A 21040-nucleotide genomic window follows, 5' to 3' on the forward strand; every position below is an offset into this window, starting at 1 on the left:
ATCGTTTCATATCGATTGGGATGCCAAGTGAATGCAGCCGAACGAGGCTGGTTCGAATATTTCCTGCGCATTCCATCGGTCGGATGCAGAGAAAGCTCCGGAGAACACTAACCTAGTTTCGCCACATTCGACGGCGCGAATATTTGCCCATACCTCCGATAGAGTGCGGGAGCAACTGTACGGAACGGAAGGAGACAATTGACACCCTGAGCCAGAGCTAAAAATAGAGTAGAGCTAGCTTCATAGTCTTGGAAGCTTTCTTCCTAATGAGTAGGAACTCCCGTAGAGCGCGCGTGACGTCACTCGCAAAAAGGGAGGTTTAAATCGTACTATGATCCTTTTCAAATATCTTTGCGACTGGCCCAGTCGTGTAAGCTCGGAATGATTCGTGCGGCGTCGCGGCAGGAGGTGGGGCCTGCGACACCAGGGATGTGGGATGGGAAAAGAAAAGCGGCGTTGCCATGTTTTATCAACAGACACTCTAAGCGAATGAAAACGAAAGACTGTCTAAAAAGACCCTCTTTCCACTATAATGAGATTTGTTTGAAATATATACAGAGTGTTCGTGCACTCAGACCCGAAATCGCAACACATGCGTGTAGAAAATTTGGCATACGGAAGGAAGAAGAAAGTAAGCCAAGACGAAAAGAAATTTTCCTAACTCGTCAATGCACGCAGAAGTTTAAAATAAAAAACCTCGAAAGTTGACACCCAACTTTCATGAGTTGTTGGCGTCATCACAGGTACAGTTCATTTATTTGTTCAGCCAGAACCTTTCACTTAGGTAAGAAATCTCTTAATAGATAGTTAACAACAACGAGCGTCAAAATAATTTTATCATTAAAAGGCAATTTCGTGATGGTCCAGCTCCATGAGTACTTGGATACTGATCGACGAGTGCCGGGTTTGAGTCTCTGGTGAAACTTTCGAAGCCTCAAAGCCAAATTCCCTAGGTGCAAGGCAGCTCAGGGAAAAGAATTGGCACCCCTACCCAGAGTGCATCGTTTAAGGGTTAGATGGAAGATGGGACTTTCTTGTCCCAATCTCGCCCAATAAAGACGTATTATTATTATTATTTATGCGTCTGCGGCCCATTACGTGAGGGTGAGCTTTACCCTCACCGATCCGAACAGACCTTCAGGTTGAATCTCCGGGTAGGAATACTTAACAGCTCATTATTTGTGATCTTGGATGTCTCCATCTTCCAGGTTTTCACCGCGTTGGCTATCAGAGATTGACGACAATTTCGTCGATACTACCTCAGTGCCTTCAGGAAGAAGGAATGTTGAAAGGATATGATGTATTGTTTTTCTTCGGTTCTCGCAACGGAAAACCATAAGGCATAATTATACGTGCATTTTTATTCTTTAAATTTTTGTTGTAACAACTATTTTCATTCAAAATATAACTGATAACTTCAGGATTGACTTTCTAAAACCTCTCCATATTGGAAATAAAGGAGTAAAACTTTGTCAAGTTCACTATTATATTAATAAGGGCACGACCCGGATTCCGTAATGTAATTAGGTACATCTTCAGGTGACTGATCTTACATATCTTACTTATCTGTAAGATCAATCACATGAAGATGTAACTACGTTACGAAACCCGGGTCGTGCCCATATTAATTTAATAGTAAACCTGACAAAGGTTTACTCCTTTCTTTCCAATATATTTATTCAATTTCCTTAATTAGCAACTTCTTTCCCCTCCGTCACATTTCCTCCAAGTCTATAAATCACAAATTGGCCGGCCTCGGTGGCGACGGGATAAAGGCCTCTCCTTTCCAAACAAGAGGTCGCGGGTTTGTCCTGCTGGAGTAGGTTACCCGCTGTCCAGGACATGGTTGTACACGTTCAATGGTTATAATTTGTCGAAAACCCCTATGTAAAAAGGCAATAGGTGCTGCTTTTGGTGGTACGGGAATCAATAAATAAATAATAAATAAAATAATAACTGAACATTTGTTTCCTCCCAAAAAACATCCCCCGGTTTTCCCGCGAGACAACTGATTTTTCGGCAAACAGACAACACCCTACTTACTCTGTTCGCGTCTGAATAAGCAAGACGAAGTGGGTTGCAGACGAGCTGTCATAATTCCGATTGTAGACTCTACAAGAGCCGAGATGAAGAAAAAGTATCGCACTCTGAATTTTAAGATGAAGAAAAAGAGTCGAACCTTGGATGTTAATGATTAAGATTATGTGAAAGTGTTAAATTTGTTGAAAAACTCGATGCAATATGCGCTGCTTTCGGTGGTTTGAGAATAACTATATATATAAATATATAAAAGAGGATGTCTGTTTGTCTGTCCGCTATGCGTTTCCATACGGCGACACGGATTGCTACAAAAGTTAGTACATAAGTGCATGTAATACTCTCAAACGTGCTCCTTTCGGCTGCGTTATTTGCGTAATTTTCTCATTACAGTTTGTTAAGTCACGTCATTCAACTTTTGTGGTTGAACATCCTGCCGGGTAGGCACACCTCTTGACAAGATCAAAGAGGAAACACTAAAATCATATTTGATCATATGTTCTAAGCTACAAGTTTCCCACTTATCTGGGCACTATCCTTCGTGAGCAACGCCGGGTGGCCTGATAGTTATAAATAAAATGATAAACAATACTTATTTTCACCCACAAAAATGTTGCTCGTTTTTGCCGCGAGAAAACTGACTTTTTCGGCCACACAAACACAACACCCTACTTACTCTGTCCTCGTCTGACTGAGAGTGCCAGGCGAAGTGAGTCGCAGATGAGCTGTCCCAATTCCGATTGTTAAGAAGACTCCTCGAGAGCCGAGATGAAGAAAAAGTGTCGACCCCTGGATTTTAATGATCGCGCGGGCCCTCCCTTTTGTCTGCCTGCTCTCCAGACCAAAGTTTTGCATGTCAAGACGCGAGACGGGGGGTTTTTAGGTGAGGAGGAAGATGGAAAGCATGGGGCAGAAAGGGGTGGTTGAGGCGGCGTAGGAGTGACTCGGCTCATTGGGCGGGAAATGGCCGAGGACGGAAAGTTTCATTCGGGGCGTGTTCGTTCGCTCTGGGACCCCAAGTGCCAAGGGGAGATAGAGGCATGATGTAAGTCGATGATTTATGACGACGACGATAGGGACGAATCCTTTGGAGGATTGAGCTGGGAGGAGGGGGGAGCACGGAGAAGAGACAGGCGAAGGTGAAAAATGCGAAGAGGAAATAGAGTGTGGCCATGTGGTATTCGGAGGGAGATTTTGGTGCAAAATCTTCTTAAAGATAATTATGTTAAATCACCCAAGCATTTAATCCATGAGATAGGAGGTATCGTGGTGATCCATCGCCGAAATTGATGCAGGGTGGAGTATTTAAGAAATATGGAGAACATTAAACACCACGACACGGTTCATTACTGAGTATTTGTCAGTGTTTATCAAATTTGTAGTGCCGTGATCTGTAAATTTCCCTGTGTATATTGTTTTACATCATGTCTCCATCAAAATCAACGGTGAAATTCGATGATAATATACTTAAGTTACGTTTAGGTTTAACTTTGTAGAAATTGGTTACGTGTGTGTCAAAATTTAAATCCATTAGTGATTTTAAACAGAAATTTAATTTCCTGACCGTCCGAGGACTTGATAACTTCGGAAAACTTTAAAATGGCGCTGCAGGAGCCGAAAATTTGAAATAAAATTTCTTTTTCACTGCTCGTTTTTTATTAAAATATTTTGAACAGAAATGTGCACCGGGATATTTCCTAAGAATGACAACGCAGCATAGCGTTGAGAAACTCTAATAAACATTTAATGAACAACTCTTTAGATAACTATCTTTAGATTCCAACAATATAGTAAATGTTATTAAAGGCAAATCACGAGAGATACGAAATCGAAGCAATAATCTCCTCAAGAATATACAAAAAAGCTAACTCGTTAAAAAAACAATGATTGAATTATTCACACATTGTAAATCCTAATACTGGATTTTACACCAGATGTGCGCCGTCTATCGTGGAAAAATGGTTTAAAACAATACATGAGAAAGGTGTTGACTAAATTACGCAATTGCAAACCGAAGTCCTGAACGGAAGTGCCAATAGTGTCATCATCACTTCCTGAGTAGACTCTGCGATAAGTCAGAATCGCGGAAGCAATAAAAACTGACCCTCATGGTGCAGAATATGCTAAAGGTGGCGAGTCTTGAGCGCAATGTGGAGTCTTCTTACTTTACAAAAATCCTTTTATTATCCAGAGTGAAAATTTTATTTTTATATAATTGCGAACTTGAGTTGAAACTTTAGTATCAGCAATTAAATTGCAGCTGATTTTAAAGGCAGTATATTATGCAAGTGTAAATTTACACTGATGTTTATGTGTTATCCCGAAGTCTCGTGGTTTTTGATGAAGGCCTCAGCTTACGGTTACTGCGTGACCAAATCCACAACTCCGTCGATATTCACTCTGACCACCAAAAGAATTTCCCTGAGGTATTGCTCAATTTTTAAAAGCCCAAGTGTCAAGCAATGAACCATGTAGATGGATGATTTATGACGCATAAAGGGTCGAATCTATGGAGGATTATTTTATAAGTGACAAGGATGACGGGGAAGCGCGCTTTGACGGTGAATTCAAAGAAGAAAGAGGAATGGATAGTAATGGTGGGATGTGGCCATACTGCTAGTTAGAGGTGATCATAGAAAGAATTTCAGACATGAAAAATGGAATATTAAAAATATATTTATCCTTAACGCCCCGATAAGGGTTCCTTAGGTGCTAGGGGGTGCTAAGGACCCTTCCACGTGGTGGTGTTCCGGGAACACCCTAGGATCCATAGTATCCTCATGGATTACGGTAAGCCGAAGGAAGTCATTATGTTAATCCATAATTGTAATCGATATCCTCATTTAAGGTATATAAAACGGACATATTTTTTGTTCTCAGAATATCTAAATCTAATCTGCTGAGGATGAATGAAAAGTATACATTAATGTGATAACGTTATGAGTATTGAAATTTTTGTATTTAAAATAATATAACTTTGAAAATACACAAAAAATTAGGGAATGGGAAATATATGATATAATATCAACGGTAAAAAACCAAAAGAAGTGAATCAACCCATAAAAATTGTATTTTTGCATGCAATACCTTAAATTATCAGATGGTGACAGCTTTTATTTCTTTTTTTATTAATTTTCTAACTTCACTCTCTCGAAAAATGTGCATTTAGTGCCTTACATCGGGGAAACTAAGGACGATTACATACAACCATTCCATGGATAATTCTAACCACTGTCGGACCGTAGATTAAAAAATAGACTAAACCTTTTAGATAAATTCAAAAGCAGTGTCTTTTCTGACGAAGTTAACCATATCTTACGGACGCCAACATACTACGGTAGATTAGATCATATAAATAAAATAAGAGAGATAGATTGTAGAACAGACAGATTCAGAATGTCATTTTTTCCAAAGTCTATAAGAGATTTTAACGGCAGCGTTAGAACTCATAAATAGATTGCATGACTTGTGGTGTAGCCAACAAACCTATGTAAAACTTGATGCATGTTTCTTGATTTTATTATTATTTCTAACAGCATATGGTAGTATAATTTGTTATTATACGTGACGTTTTTTAGACCGTGTGGCGTGCATGTATGAGTCCAATTGCATGCTGCATGCTGGTGATTGATCACCCCCTGCCAAACACCCTAGAGGTGGCTCGCAGGGTATTATTTAGATGTAGATGGGGGCAATAAACCAAGGCGGACTCGAACCAGCGAACTTCGGATTGGAAGGCGATGACTATACCCCTAGTATATAGACAATACCAACGTATACTAACTATACTGACATGAATGTGCCGAAATATAGCCCCAGCACTAATAGTCCTGCGCATAGTTATTTCATTTTATGCGTTCGCGTTGTTTCCCAGTCGTAGGATACTTTAGACAAGTTTGATCACTGCGAGCGTAAGTACAGTTGGTCCTGAGCATAATGACTTTACTTTATACATTCGTACTATTTTCCAATCGTGGGATGCGTGAGACAAGTTTTATCACCACTAGGGCTTTTCTTTTCGTTGGCTATAAAATAGGCGAAAGTGTGAACAATTAATGTAAGAATGAAATAAAAATCTTCTTTAAGAGAACTCGTTTCGTTTTAATTTTAAGGAAAATAAAATCTTTTGGCAATGAATCATTAAAAAAAAAATTTCGGGGTCTTTTTTTTTGAGAAAGAATCATGCATAAGGTAACCACCTTTATTTTTATAAACTTAGTTTTATTCGTTTACAAAAACTTCGATGGAATAACTGTAAAGCGAGCAAGGATTTCTTTGTAAGAGGATATTTTCTAAATAAGGTCGACCCTTGAGTTAACTTAGTGCTAGTAGCTAAATCAAAGAGAACATTTAAATCAGGAACTAGTTTTTCATCGGCCAAGTTCATCTTTTGTGAAGAGGCGAATTTGAAGTTGACCCAACCTCAGCCAGTCCAAAGACCATTTTACACGGGGCACTTATTTGCACAATCTGGCGTGTGTACGAAGGCGCAGTCAAAATTCCGTCGTGTGAAGTGGTGGATTGCTAGAACACAGGCGAGAATGGCGGCAAAATAGCCCCTGTTCTAATGTCGTTCGTGCATTAGCACAAATACACGCCATAATCAGAAATGTATGCAGTCATAACGTGCGCAATTACGTGCCCGTGGAAATTGGCTTTAGAAACAATTTACCTACTCTTACTGGCTCATATTCCCAAGCATTTCTTATCGATTATGACATAGGCCAGTCGCAAAACCTGCAGTTTTTAGAGATGTCATACCCGTTATAATTATCTTCTACATGATACCTTCTCCGGAATAACCCAGTCAATTTTAGGACCATTACATAAATCCTAGTAGAAGAACATTTTCGCTCTAACGATGCCTGTCCAGTGATGATACTGTCATGATTCGTTTTCCTCCAGTGAAATCATCTTGCATTCCATTGGGGACATAAAAGGCTCTATTTTTATTGGGATGCTCAAAGCGTGGACTCCATTATTCAAGGGATAATGGCTTCGCCAAAAGGGTTGGGAAGGATTTCCGTCTGCCACGAAGTCAAAGTCAACCATTATAAGTCTCCTTTCTCAAGTCCCATCAATCGATGGCCCTGATTAATTATGTGAGAGTCTTGGCAAGTTTTAACTGTCGCTTTTAAAGAGACCTTCCTGATGAGTCGCGACCAAGTTCTGTTCCAGAAGTTCATAAATTCCACAGCACCGTCCTGGTGTCTTATGGGCTCAAAACAGTTGGATCATAATCTCAATGATAGAATATCGCTAGAAAAACGTTAGTATATATAATGTTTTCCTTGCTGCTTAGAAGACGCGAGATGGTACTAACTAGTACCCACTATATAATGATAGATGAAAATTATCTTGATGAGTATGTGTGTTCAATATGTATACTTAGGATTGCTAAGTTTGATTGAATGACTTCAAGATTTCATTTTGATGTCTTAATGCAATAGTTATGCAATACTCCATTTGGAAATATTTGACATATTTTGTAAAAGTTTATTTTGTAAGCTCTTTTGCATGCTGTAGCCATTGTATGTTGTAAATGGACAATTGTCCAAGAAAAATAAATATTTTATTATTATTATTATTATAGATTACCAGGGAGCGTAGCAGCGGCTTGAATTTTGCTTCCAAAAAAATTAAAAATTTATATATTGTCAGCTCTATATAGGAAATATCTAAACTTCGTACTATTTTGTGGTGTAAAATTTAATGGCGAAATATTTGACAGCTAGGAAAAATATGATTGAGTTCAAAATTTTCAAGTTTTCAAGATGAGAAAGCTTGAAATATGATTTCTCCCAGGAGCAGCTAAGTGTTACAAAGGGTTAAGTTAGCGTAACTGTCGGTGTAGGGTTGGCCAATTAAATGGTCTTTCTTGATTGAATCTCTTGCGAGTCATTGCAGCCGTTGGTGACATTTTGTCGGGTGTGCGACCAGAATTTCTACAGGGACTGTCAGCCACCCGTGTGATCCTGCTCTGAAGTTAAGCCAAAATAAAATGACTACTCCTTCACCCTTTGTCTTTCACTCCTTCCCTCTTGCACCCTTTCAACCTCTTTCCCTCCATAAACCATTTTAAATACCCTCCACGGAGGAACTATCTTACGCCACCGCCGCGAAACGTCGGGAAACGAACGGAATTAGTACGCGGGGCACATCCGAGGGAACATCACCAACAGCTAAAAAGGTCTTGCGAGCCACTTTGGAAATTCAAAACACCACTGAGGGCATCAGTGGCGTAACTATGGGGATGATGAGGAGGATAGATCTCCCCCCAAAGCCTCAGAGAAATAAAAAAATATTTAAAACTCTAGTCTAGTTCTGAATTATAATAACTTCATCTGCTCAAAGATAAATTTTCAGTGCAAATTATGTAAAATGTATTTCCAGGCATGTAATTTTTCAAAAAAATTCCCGAAAAATGTTAAAAATAATTAATTTGTGCTTGCAACAATTCATACATTAACAGCCAAATTTTTATATGATGCCCACCAGAGGCGTAACTTGGAGTATGCTTTGGGGAGGGACGGGGGGTGGGTGGGGGTGGGTCGTCCCCTGGCCCTCTCACACCCCCAAAGCATATTCCCAATTACAAAACATCCCCTCTGAAAAAATTGTATAAACCTGTTTCAAAATTTTATACAATCTTATACATTGCCATGGCAATTGTATAAATTGTATAAAATTTTGAAACAGGTTTATACAATTTTTTCATAGGGGATACTTTTATTGAAAAAATACCTTAAAAAGAATTAATTTGTGTTTGCAAAAATTTTAACATTAAGAGTCAAAATTTTATATGATGCTCACCAGTGGCTAGTGGTACCAGTGGCACCAATGTTAGGAATATGCTTTGGGGAGGGACGGGGGAGTCGTCCCCAGGCCCTCCCCCCCAAAGCACATTCCTAGTTACGCCACTGGTGAGCATCATATAAAATTTTGGTTGTCCGGGGTGAACTCAACGCTCACCTATCCAAACCGACTTTCGAGTCGAAGCAGTCAGTGAGAAATGAAAGTTTTCACGTTTTTTTTAGTTGTCTATCTTTTTAAAGGCCATCATAAAAGCGCATTCGTAATGGAACTCTGTCGAGTCACAAAACATTCCAAAAATGTCGAACCCTAAAGTTGGAAAGATTATTTTTTATGGTGATAGTTATTGAAGTTTCTCCCTCGATATGATGATTGTTGTGGTAACTACTGTTTGCTCCCTAAGTTAAACATTTTACTTAATTTTTGCGAACAACCAGTGTGAATTTAGTAGCTGAGCTCGTAAAATATTCTAACAGGCCATATCTTCGCACTTCGGGAAATGAGGGTATTCTCTGGATTGGCAAACAATTCGTTCTTTCATAAAAATACTCCATTGTACTTAATACTTCACTTTTCATAAAAATACTTCATTTTCAGAACTTATGTAAAGTTCTGCCATATTCGCTCTCTTAATATGCATAATCATTAGTGAACAAAATTTATATTGGCTTTATGTTGCTCAGCCATTAATTCTCCTAAGATATATTTTAAGTTTACATAGGCGTCTTTTACATTCTTTAATATCGGTTACATACATCTCATACCAGACCATTCTTAGTCGTATTATCATAAATTCATTTATATCATATACGAGCCATGAAGTATTCCTTTGATTCATTCCTGATCGCAACACTGTTCCTACATATTTTCTGCAAAATACTATTAAAGAAAGATCCTAGATGTTCCTATACTAATCCTAGATGTTCTTGAGTTTATGATATCTCATACGAATGAAATTAAATGATTATGTCCGGCTACAAACGAGAAGCAATCATTGTATTTACTTGCCATCTTTCCTAGCCTTACGAACCCCAATATTTGGGAAGGCTTCTAGTGGAAGCAATATGTTTGCTTTGAAATGACGTTCCACCCTTCACGTATCTTTCGTAGTAGCCTGATAACAATTTCATGGAAAGAATTTCGTTTTCATGTATTATTACTCCCGGAAAGCTTACACTAAGGGACTCAACTAAAGGAGGCCTAACATCATGGCGGTTAAGCGTTATATCTTTAGCCGTTTCGCGCGCATTTTATTCGACGGCGCCACTAGGCAGCTGTACTGCGTTCAGTGTGACTTTCCCCGTAGTAAAAGTGGTGTTTTTCATTTTACAATCGTCTCGCTTTTGTTAAATGTGTGGTTTACATGATCTATTGTCTCAGATATACATTAATTCCGTGTATTTCTTCGTGAAAAGTGAGACTAGTAGCGCTGCGAGTGGCGTTTTTGAAATCCAATTTTAATGCGCGCGGATCGGCAACAATTCAAGCGGTGGACTTGAGAATCCTCTAGCATTTGTGGCTTACACATTGTTCTGATACACGAGACACATTTTCTTAAAGAAAAGACCATTTAATGAAAAAAATTCCAATAATACGAAAAATTAATAACTCCCTTTTTTTTAATCGCACGTAATCAAAAATATAGCCATGGGTCTTGTATGGGTAAAAAAAGTATTTTCAAATTTTCGATTTACTAAGGAGAATTCCAAAGAAAATATCGACATGCAGTAGAGAGTGTATCGTGAAATTGGGATTGATATTTTTAGATCGCAAAAGAGTGAATTCACGCAGCGAAGAGATGCCAAAAAAAATAACAGAGATGCCAACGTGTGAGGAGTAATAAAAATTAAAGCGATCTCAAAGGATTCCATCCTTACAGCATTCATAGTTGCTCATTTGCTGCCTCGTGTAAATAAGCCCGATGAGAATTTTGAGAGGCATTCGGCTAAGGGTGGAACTCGCGGAGAACGCAGCAAAAGTGAAGAGCTCTCATAAGGACTTAAAGCTGTGCTAACCTCCCCAACCATTGGCTTTAACTTGAAGGAGGATTCTTTTTTTTATAAGAGAAGGGCAGTTCTAAAGGTCATCAAGCTGCCAACCGATGCCCTTGACCGCGTTGAACTAACATGTTATAAAAAGGCAAGATAAAACTAAACGGGAAAAATTTTACTTCGCGAAACTCAGTAAGGAAAACACTAACGAGTTCAAAAGTGTACTGGTTTAACGCTCGGTTTGTCCTACTTTTCAAAATTCTAACCTTACTTGTAATCTATTTTTCCATAAAAGTCATTGTTAATCCCTGAACGCCACTATCTAAACGCAAATAACTTAAAAATGGCACGAGAACATGTAAGGCTATTACCAATGATCAACTCGATGGAGGAGTTTTTTAAGGATGAGGGCAGTTCTAAACGTCATCAAACTGCTAACTGATGCCCTTGACCGCATGAGCTAACGTGCTTGAAAAAGGTAGTAAGTCAACATAAAATTAAAACGGGAAAAATTTACTTCGCGTAACTCAGTCAGAAAAACACGGGCGAATTCAAAATCATACCGGAAAATGGACGCGATCGTTGGAAAAAAATCTTAAGTTTACTACTGATTTCGAATTTTTATGACGGAAGGTTATTTGGGACTTCCACCGGGTCAGGTTCTCCATTACGGCCGACGTTTCGATGAACGACTCATTCATCGTAATGCGGAAATCCCGAATAGCCTTTCACGGTACCATACGCCGGAAAACCTGCGATCATTCATTTCCATTTGGCTATTTCCAACAATTTTGAACCGTTTTCTAACAGTGAAATTAACCATGCAGAGTTCATTTTATTAAATAAAAAGGTCATTAAAAACATTGACCCATTGACCATAGTCATATAAAACTTAAGTGTGTTATAGGGGGTACAACATATCTAAATTGGTAAATAACCGCCACAAAAATGGCATAAAAGTAATGTAACAATAGCGTATTTTACCGGAAACGATTATAGCATTGGTTATGTTTTCGTATGTAGATTTTCACAGCTTCTTTTTTCAATGTTGGTGGTTGTTTTCGGGAATTTCTGCGTAGGTAACATTTTTATACTCCACTTTCAATGTTACTACATTATTTTCACAGTCAGAATGGTGTAGAATCAATGTAACCTAGGTCGTAATAAAATTAAAAATTAATAAAAGTCTTACCAAGGAGCGGTACTGCACTATAATTTTTTCATGGCCCTTATATTATCTATGGTCTTTCCTTATCAATCATCAAATCCACACATCTTGCCGCACGAAAACTACTGAAAAGCACAAATACAGAGGGATGACGTGAAAATATTTTATAAGTTAGCGACATTATAAATTTGTTCAGAATTTTGTATGTGAAATTCAGCCTTGTTCGTTATCGTAGTTAGTTGTTCTATTAGATTATTGAGGTATTTTTAGTTAAATTGTAATTATGATTGATTGTGAAAATAGTTTTGAAAAAAATTGGTGCGATTTAGGCAACATTCCCCTTACCTGAAATGCCGTGAGAACGCATGAGATTATTTCCAATGATGAGAAAAATACTGAACTGCACACGCCACCAACACTGCATATGAAAATTATGACTTATAACATAGTAAATTTCCATCTCAAAACAAATTTCCAAGACACATTACGATATATAAATTTAGCTGTACCTTACTCGGTGATTGAACCCGAAGGTTAGTCTGTAGAGGTTAGAGCTCACCCCGGATTCAGTGATTTTTACACATTCAGGGTAGTGGTTCTTTCGAAGGCTTCCGCGTCGAGTGGCAGCTGCACTGATTAGGAATCTGAGTTTTCCCGGTGAATGACTTGAATGAATTCTTCTCGGGTGTTCCGTCGGGTTTGGGTCTGTATGTTATAGGCAAACGTTTCGTTGGGAAACGTTTACAACATCTTCAGAGCTGATGATGCCAGTAAAGGAGATGCTGGGAAAGTCTACGACGAAACGTCAGCCGACAACATATTATAGACCCTAACCGGGTTGGAAACCCGAGAAGAATGATCTCATACTTTAAGGTTTTCAATTTATGGGCTCATTTCGTCATTCGCCATGAAACACCCCGGTGGAAACCCGGAAACTATGAGAATTCTTGTTTTTTTTTCCAATAGACTTCACCCAGGATTCTAACCCGGGTCCTCTCGATCAAGGGCAAAACGCTCTATCTCGATCGCATTACAGTACATCAACGGTAAATAATTCCTTTTTCTTAATTTTTAGCGGCTATTGAAAAAAATCGGCATTACAATGACTGCCGATGAACGAAATCAGATGATTCATGCGTGATGTAGTAGAATATTTCCATGTTGAGATAAATACTCTCAGTCCTCAACTATTACTAAAATTTATTAAAACATTGGTTTAAATGTTACTAAATTATCTTCACCGTCAGAATGGCGTAGATTCATTGAAACCTAGGTCGTAATAAAATTTATAATCGTGGAAAGCAGTATTTAGTAATTGCAAGTATTTATGTTAACAATGACTAAAAATTAATAAAAGTCTTACCAAGGAGCGGTACTGCTCTATAATTTTTTCATGGCCCTTATATTATCTATGGTCTGTCCTTATCAATCATCAAATCCACACATCTTGCCGCACGAAAAACTACTGTAAAGCACAAATACAGCGGGTAGACGTGAAATTATTTCATATGTTAACAATATTATAAATTTGTTCAGAATTTTGTATGTGAAATTCAGCCTTGTTTGTTTTCGTAATTAATTGTTCTATTAGAGTATTGAGGTATTTTTGTTGTTAGATTGTAATTATGATTGATTTTGAAAACAGTTTACCCTATCGTTGATTTTTAATTCTAGGAAAACTTAAAATTAGTAAATGGATGCATTTAAAAAATTTACCAAGGAGCGGTACTGCTCCAAAATTCTTCCATAGTCTTAAGATTTTCTATAATTATTCCTTATCTACCATCAAATCCACATGCATTACTATACAAGAAACTACTGAAAAGCGCGAAAGCAGCGGGTTGACTGAAAAATGTCATATTTTACTGAGAAACAAAGGGTGTGGATAAAACGAAATAAAACCCAAAATTTTCCTCAGATCAAACTGCTCATTGTTATCCTCGATGGTAACAAGATTTCTCGGATCTCTTAGCTTCCCGTCATTATCCCAAGGCATATTCAGAACGTTGGCTGAGGGTGTAGGCTGGAGGTGAATATTTACCACAGAGTTCGCTTCAATCTGGAATAATTAAGGCTTCCGAGCAGTTGGGAAAAAAACATCCACCATGCCAAATGGCAATGATCTTGATTCCGAGCAATGCACCCAAAAAACGTGTATACACCGAGAAACAAAGGAAGAGCGGAAGGCGCAAGGCCACGGGCATACAGACCTGGACTATGTGATCATCTCCCGCCGCCGCAATGGTCAACGGACACAGGAAGGGAACGCTGTCCTCGCGAGGCCGGTGTATTTCCAGGTCTAAGGTCACTCCAACGGCTCCATAATAAGTCCGGTTGCACGCTGTGAGGTTTAATTGCAGCAGCGGAATCAGGAAGGTCACACCCCAGCCGGTGACGAGAAGAACATACGAGAGGAAAGATATAGAAAAAAATACTTTTACTGCAAAATCGTTCGAGTAAAGCAGAACCTAGGTGTTGCGGACACACACAAAAAGATAGGCACAGGTAAAACGGTGAGCGAGATACAACAATGCATAATACAAGGTGAGATAGCACCTGTTGAATGCCTTTTTCCTCCCCTTCCGAAAGCATAAATGGACTTGGCTATTTATCCTGCCCATTATAACGGACACTCTGCCTCTTCATGAGGTCATGTTATCTGAAGCTGGTTTCCATGTATCTCGTTTGACATTTATACGTCAACATTCCGGCTGGAAATGCTCGTGAAGGAATCGCAAGGGCACTTTTCCGTTAAAGAGATGAAGGTTTGTCTTTATTATTTTTTAATAAAGCAAGAGCGAATCAATGGATGTTTTGCATTCCAAAGATAGTGGAATGAACTAAAATATCAATGCCTATTTCGTTCCATTCCAGACAAAATGTCAAACATAAAGCAAGTTCCTCTGTATTTTAGGGTAATGGACAATGGACATTTATTTATGGACAACATAGAAAATTTAACTCAATTTTAAAGGTTTGTTAAACAATGAATTTTGTCAGAGTTTACAGCTTATAGCGGTTTCTAATTCTGCGTAGGTGGGCTTTTTGCTATCACGGAACCTGAAATGGGCTATTAGATCGAATATCGAACGATGTATTGCAAAAAAGCTCGGGTATGTGTGTAACAAGTACCAATATTCTTATGACTTCTACGTTAAATTCCTAAATTTGTATCAGTAAGCCGTGAACACCAATGAGAGCGTAAAATTTTATTGTAACGTGTCACTTTTCGTGGTCAAATTTGAAGCAAAAAGGTAAAATTTCAGTAAAAATAAACTTCAAATTCCATTGAGGAACCAAAATAGTTACCATAAAAGGCAAACGAAATTAACGACTAAATTGTTTTTTTAAATTTTAACTCCTAATGGTCCGATTCCCATTTTATCGAATGCAATTTGAGAGCTTTTGTTATGAAGAAACATATGCCCCTAAAACTTAATCACCTTTACGGCTCCGAAAATTAAAAAAAAAATTTTAAATGCCACTTTTCTTACAAACTTCAAGTACAAATTATATTTCTCTATAGGAAAACTTGGTTTTTGGACATTTCTCTACACAAGGTACTGTAGGTGCTTAGTTATTGTAAGAGCACTTATCACTGTGGAAGGAAATAGCTACGGGATTGGGAAAGGAAGGGATAAGATTAAAGGTAGGATATTACGTCAATTGTGCCATAGTTAGTAAACATAAAAGCAAAAATAGAAGGAAAAACGCAAACATGCACTCACTCACTCCCTCACGAAACAGATTAGACGCAAGGCACAAATTTCTGCGTTGGAATCAACATCACAAACAGCCAGGTTTACGAGGATTTCTCCAACGGCAGTTACCAAACTTGCATCAATGATTAATATTCAAAGAGGGAAAAAAATTTCACTCCTACCATATTCATGGATTGGCCAAATGACGGTTATTATGCGAAAAATCGGCGAAATTGTTCACCACTTCACTTGTATTTACTTAAGTTTTATTAAAGGAATAAAGGCTTATGAGCACTTAAAGTAGCATAAAATACCACTCATATTCTTGGAGGCCATAGAGTCTTCCTAAAATCATTAAAATATTACCAAAGTTGGCAGAAAAAAATCCAAAATATTTGTATATCCCACATGGACCCAATGATCATGGCATATATTTATAAATTTAATTATATACCAACTTTCACATCATGACAGAGGAGTAGAACGGACAGATTGCGTGAAAGAATTACTCGCGCTGTTAAAGGGAGCGTTATGTTATCAACGTTTATTTTTCATTGTCCGATGATAAATTCGATGCAGGTAGTTCAATTGCGTAAGGAGTTGGTTGTTTCCAATTTAATCATGAATTCTGGGATTTTCGTTTTCGTATCATTAACGTTAACATTTAATAATTTTCTTTTATTGTGTTTTCAAACCCGAATACGAAGTACTTCTATGCTATTGCGAGAAAACGCATAAATAAAGGCAATTAGATGCCAAGCAAGTGCGTATTAGTAAGTGGAATTGTTATTACTTTAGCCAGAGTTCTGAGAAAATTTTAAAGAGATTATATTGATCCAGAAACCGTGAGCAGAATGTTGCTAAGTTGAGAATTATAACGCGACTTTCCTTGGGACATTGATCGAGGGTAAATTTAAAGCGAAACGCATCTAAAAACGATTTGATGGCTCCAAATGAAATACATATTAAAGAAGGACTCTGGTGGTAAGCAAATTCACACTTTCATCTGTGGATACATTTCCAATTTTACAAGTAGAATACAAAAAAAATATTTAGGAAATTTATTTTTTATCTATGTTATATCTATCATGGTGATTTGGATTCTTTTTATTGACATTAGGAGTCAATACGTAGCACCTATAATTTTCTCTTATGTAAAATAAGGTCTATTACAAATTTATTCAACATTTACAGTTTTATAACACATTTAGCCAAGTACGGTAAAAACATCTAAAAATAGTTGCTATTTTCTCGGTATTGGAGGCCATATTTTTTAGCCACTGTTCTGAGAACCATTTAAAGAGATTATATTTATTCTGAAACCACGAGTGGATTTTTTTCACTTTAATCTCTAGATAAATGTCCGATTTTGCAACTCAAATTGCTTTTAAAACACTGAACTAACACCTACAAACGGTAATATAAAAATATGTAGGAAAAGTAGCATTATTATTATTATTCTGGCATGAATTAGCTTCGCATTCAAATCTACTATGGTGGATTTGGATTCGCTTAACTTAAATAAAGTCTTTACGTAGCATCTTACATCACTCCTAACATGAAATACGTTCGATTAGAAATGTATTTACTACTTAGACCTTTGTAGTACATTTAGGCAAGGACTGTCAAAATAATCTATAGGCATGCGCTTTTGTTTTTATCACCGGATACCAGAATTAGATTTAACCAGAGTGCTCAGAACAAATCAAAGAGATTATTTAGATAAATTTAAAGGGGAACGCATCCAAAACCTCATTGATGGCTCCAAATGAAATATATTTTAAATGTTAGGTTCTACGCAACTTCACGCTTTTACCCTTTCTAATCCCGAGCTGATTATGGGAGAAATCAAATTTGAAGATTTTTCATTTTGATAACTTGAAAATTTAACACTCAATTATAATGATCGTGGCAGCTAAATATTTCGCCATTTAATTTTACTCTATAAAATAATGGGTAGTTTAGATACTTCCTAAATCGAGCTTGTAACACTTATTTTTGTGTTGTTTTGAGTTGGATTTTGGTGTGACGATGGATAGAAGGAGAACAATGGAGCGAACAATAGTAAGCAGTAGAGGTGGAGTCGGGCGATTGTTGTTGACAGCGCGGGATGGAGTGCATGGTAGATATGGGCGAAATTCTGCCGAAATCGATTAATCGTATCAAATGATCATCGGTTCCTTAGCAGCGATTTAGTGTAAAAATCGGGAAGGCATAATCGATTACTTTGAAAATCGGTAGAATCGTATGATTTTTTAGTAGGCATCGAATCATATCATTCCACCGATTACGTGAAGGCAAAGAATCATATGATTTTTTAGTAGGCATCGAATCATATGATTCTACCGATTATGTGAAGGCAACGAATCATTTGATTCTAGCGATTATGTGCAGGCAACAAATCATACGATTATACCATTTCTGTGTTGCAAAATCGCGAGGATATCATACAATTTTTCGATTCGAATTTTCCCTATCACTAGCATTTCAAATATACTGCGATATAATTATTATATAAAAATGTAGCCACCGGTACTTGATTATCACGCGATTGGAGATATATTAAAACAACAACTAGTGCCGCCGATTTTTTCAAGTGAAGATCAAGCTTAAATAATCGATTCAACGATTAAATCGACACCCCATAATCGATCACATAAACGAAAAAATCGGAACACAATAATCGATTTTCGATGAAAATCGATTATTTTCACCCATCACTAGTGCATGGGGAGTTGGATTGTAGTAGTTGTGGCGTACGGTTGTCTTTTTGCCCCCGAGTTTGTTTATAAAGTGCAATAAAAATATTTGTAAGTGCATTGAAGAGAAAATAAAAAACGTTACAAGCTGAAATTTTAAACATTTTTGATGTTGCTTAAAAGCAACATTGGGTTATAAAGGGTTAAAATCTCGATACATTTCGGATTATAATAACTCGAATTCCTTTCAAAACGCTGAAATAATACCCTTCTTCAAGGATCCTTCGCCGAGTCACTTCGCGGGAACATCGCAGCATTTCGAAGACCCGCAGACGAGGAATGGACTGTGCCGACAGGCGAAGACAAAGGAGTCCAATTATCGCCTCTGCTCGGATACCGATTTCGCGTTGGGAGGGGAGGAAGAAGGAGGCGATACCATTTGCGAGCGATCATTACAATTTCGATTGGGTGCCGAAGAGAAACTAGGTCAAAATAAAAAGAGCACATTCCTATTCGAACATAAATATTAAAAAAAGGGAAAAATATGTCAAGGGGGTTACAAAGAGGCCTATTTGCGGGGAGAGGGGTCTTGGTTGAAAAAGTTGGAAAAATGTGCATTTGCTTTGAATTTTACATTAGAGGTGTAAATTCCTTAATCTTTAATCACCCTCTCTGGTGTCATTGGCCTCTTTTTAATCTAATTTTAGTTTATTTCCACATTGGGATGCAATAAACTTTTAATTTATCAACGATCAATACTTCAAAGTAGTGTCGCCTAGTAATAGTGAATTCTGCAAAATTTTACCATTAGTTTGTAAATCAATATAATATCTTTAATTTTTTTCAGCAACCGGGATAAAAAATATGGTTGACAGTGCCAAAAAATAGCGAATATCAGCAGATTCATTTGACATTGCTTGGCTAAAAAGTAATAAAATTTCTATTACCCCTTATTTTACATTAGGACGAATTTAATATCACCCGAGACAGGCCTTCTGGTTTCAATGTTTCAGTGAAAGAGTCAAGCTCTGAGTTGTGTATACACAACATAGCATACATGCTAAGCTTGGTTTTATGGAGCGCACCCACACTATAATCTTCATTGCTCTTTGTCAATACAGCCATCTACAGTACGGAGTTTTATTGCTTGTCTTGCAATTGTTATACAAACGATTATATCGGCAGAGAAAAAGCAGTTATACGTGCAATCACAAACAACGGAGTTAAAGTCACTTCGCTGGAAAAAAATGATTTCCCTTAGCCCAGATTCGAACTTGGATCTCTCAATCGCAAGTCAATATTTGATCTACATAATTTTTCGCACATGATTTCACGTAGTGCCATAGGAAGAGAGGCATACAAGGATACATGTTTACAACTATGTTATGACTTTTGCTTTACGTAAAACGAATCGAAATCACCATAACAGATTTGAAGAAGATGATAATCTATACTAAAAGTAGATTTAAAATACTCTTACCATATCTCTTGCGGATGGTTTTTTTCGAGGGAAATGAAAGTTTTTGCCACAAGAATTAGCGGAAACAAAACAAAATACTTATTAAACGTCGCCTATGTTACCTGTATTGCAATTAATTTGAATGACTACATTCAATGGCTTGTAAAATTTCCAATTCAACAACCAAAAATATCAAAGCGTCTTATCCTAATTGAAGACATTTACGAAACAAGGTTCAAAGAGAAAACTTCTTTCCAAATAATTGCGCACATTTTTCAAAAAGTAATTCCAGGAGAGCGGGAAAACCTCCCAACATACAATAGGCGAACAAAAATCTCACCAGATGAAAGGAAGGTAATGATTTCACCACATTACCCGGAGAAAACTGGTCAATTTTTCAAAATTGTATTCAACTTTTCGTCACCTTAGAATAATAGACTAGATTAGTTTTGAGAAATTAAAAACTTTTCTTCCTGGATAAATAACTCTTAAAATAAACTTTTAAATCAAATTTAAGAAAGAACACACCAATACAGCCTTTACGCTCAAAATAATGAAAAATCGTGTAACAGGTATCTTTTATTTTAATCAATTTAAAAAATAAATAATACTTTTGAAAAGATTAATATATTTTTAAATACAGCCCTTAAAGTCGTCTATTTCCACATTACTACCAAAATATTATAGAAAAGTATCTTTAAACGAATTCTAGCATCGATTGCCTTCTTATTCAAATCTACTGTAGTTCTTTGGATTATTATCACTTAAATCAGGAGTCATTACATAGCAACTTAAAACTGTTCTAATATGAAATTAGTTCGAATAGAAAGTATTTTTATTGTTTACAACTTTATAGATCATTTAGCCAACACTTTCAAAAGAATCTACACACAGTCGTTTTTTTTCGTCACTGGAAACCGAGCCAGAGTGTAGAGAACATTAAAAAAATACGATGATTCTGAAACTACGACCAGAATTTAGCTAAATAAAGTATTGTGACGCGACTTTACTTTGGATTAGTGATTGTAGATAAATTTAGAGCAAAACGCATCCAAAATGTGATGGAAATTGAAAGAATGTAGATAAGAGGCCAATGACTCCCGAGGTAGAGATTTTTGCTTAAAGAAGTTTTACACAACGGATTTAAAATTTAAAGCAAATGCACATTTTCC

The 21040-nt window shown here is 37.2% G+C and overlaps 1 protein-coding gene across 1 annotated transcript in view; it reads right to left on the bottom strand.

Moving 5' to 3' along the window:
* LOC124168676 overlaps positions 1-21040 on the bottom strand; it is a 164193-nt gene that overhangs the window by 135230 nt on the left and 7923 nt on the right. Inside the window, exon 2 of the mRNA XM_046546940.1 lies at positions 14220-14350. Coding sequence (XP_046402896.1) covers positions 14220-14350 — 131 coding nt within the window. The remainder of the gene's footprint in view (positions 1-14219; positions 14351-21040) is intronic.

The sequence above is a fragment of the Ischnura elegans genome, chromosome 12, assembly GCF_921293095.1.
Source record: "Ischnura elegans chromosome 12, ioIscEleg1.1, whole genome shotgun sequence".
In the NCBI taxonomy this organism is placed as follows: domain Eukaryota; kingdom Metazoa; phylum Arthropoda; class Insecta; order Odonata; family Coenagrionidae; genus Ischnura; species Ischnura elegans.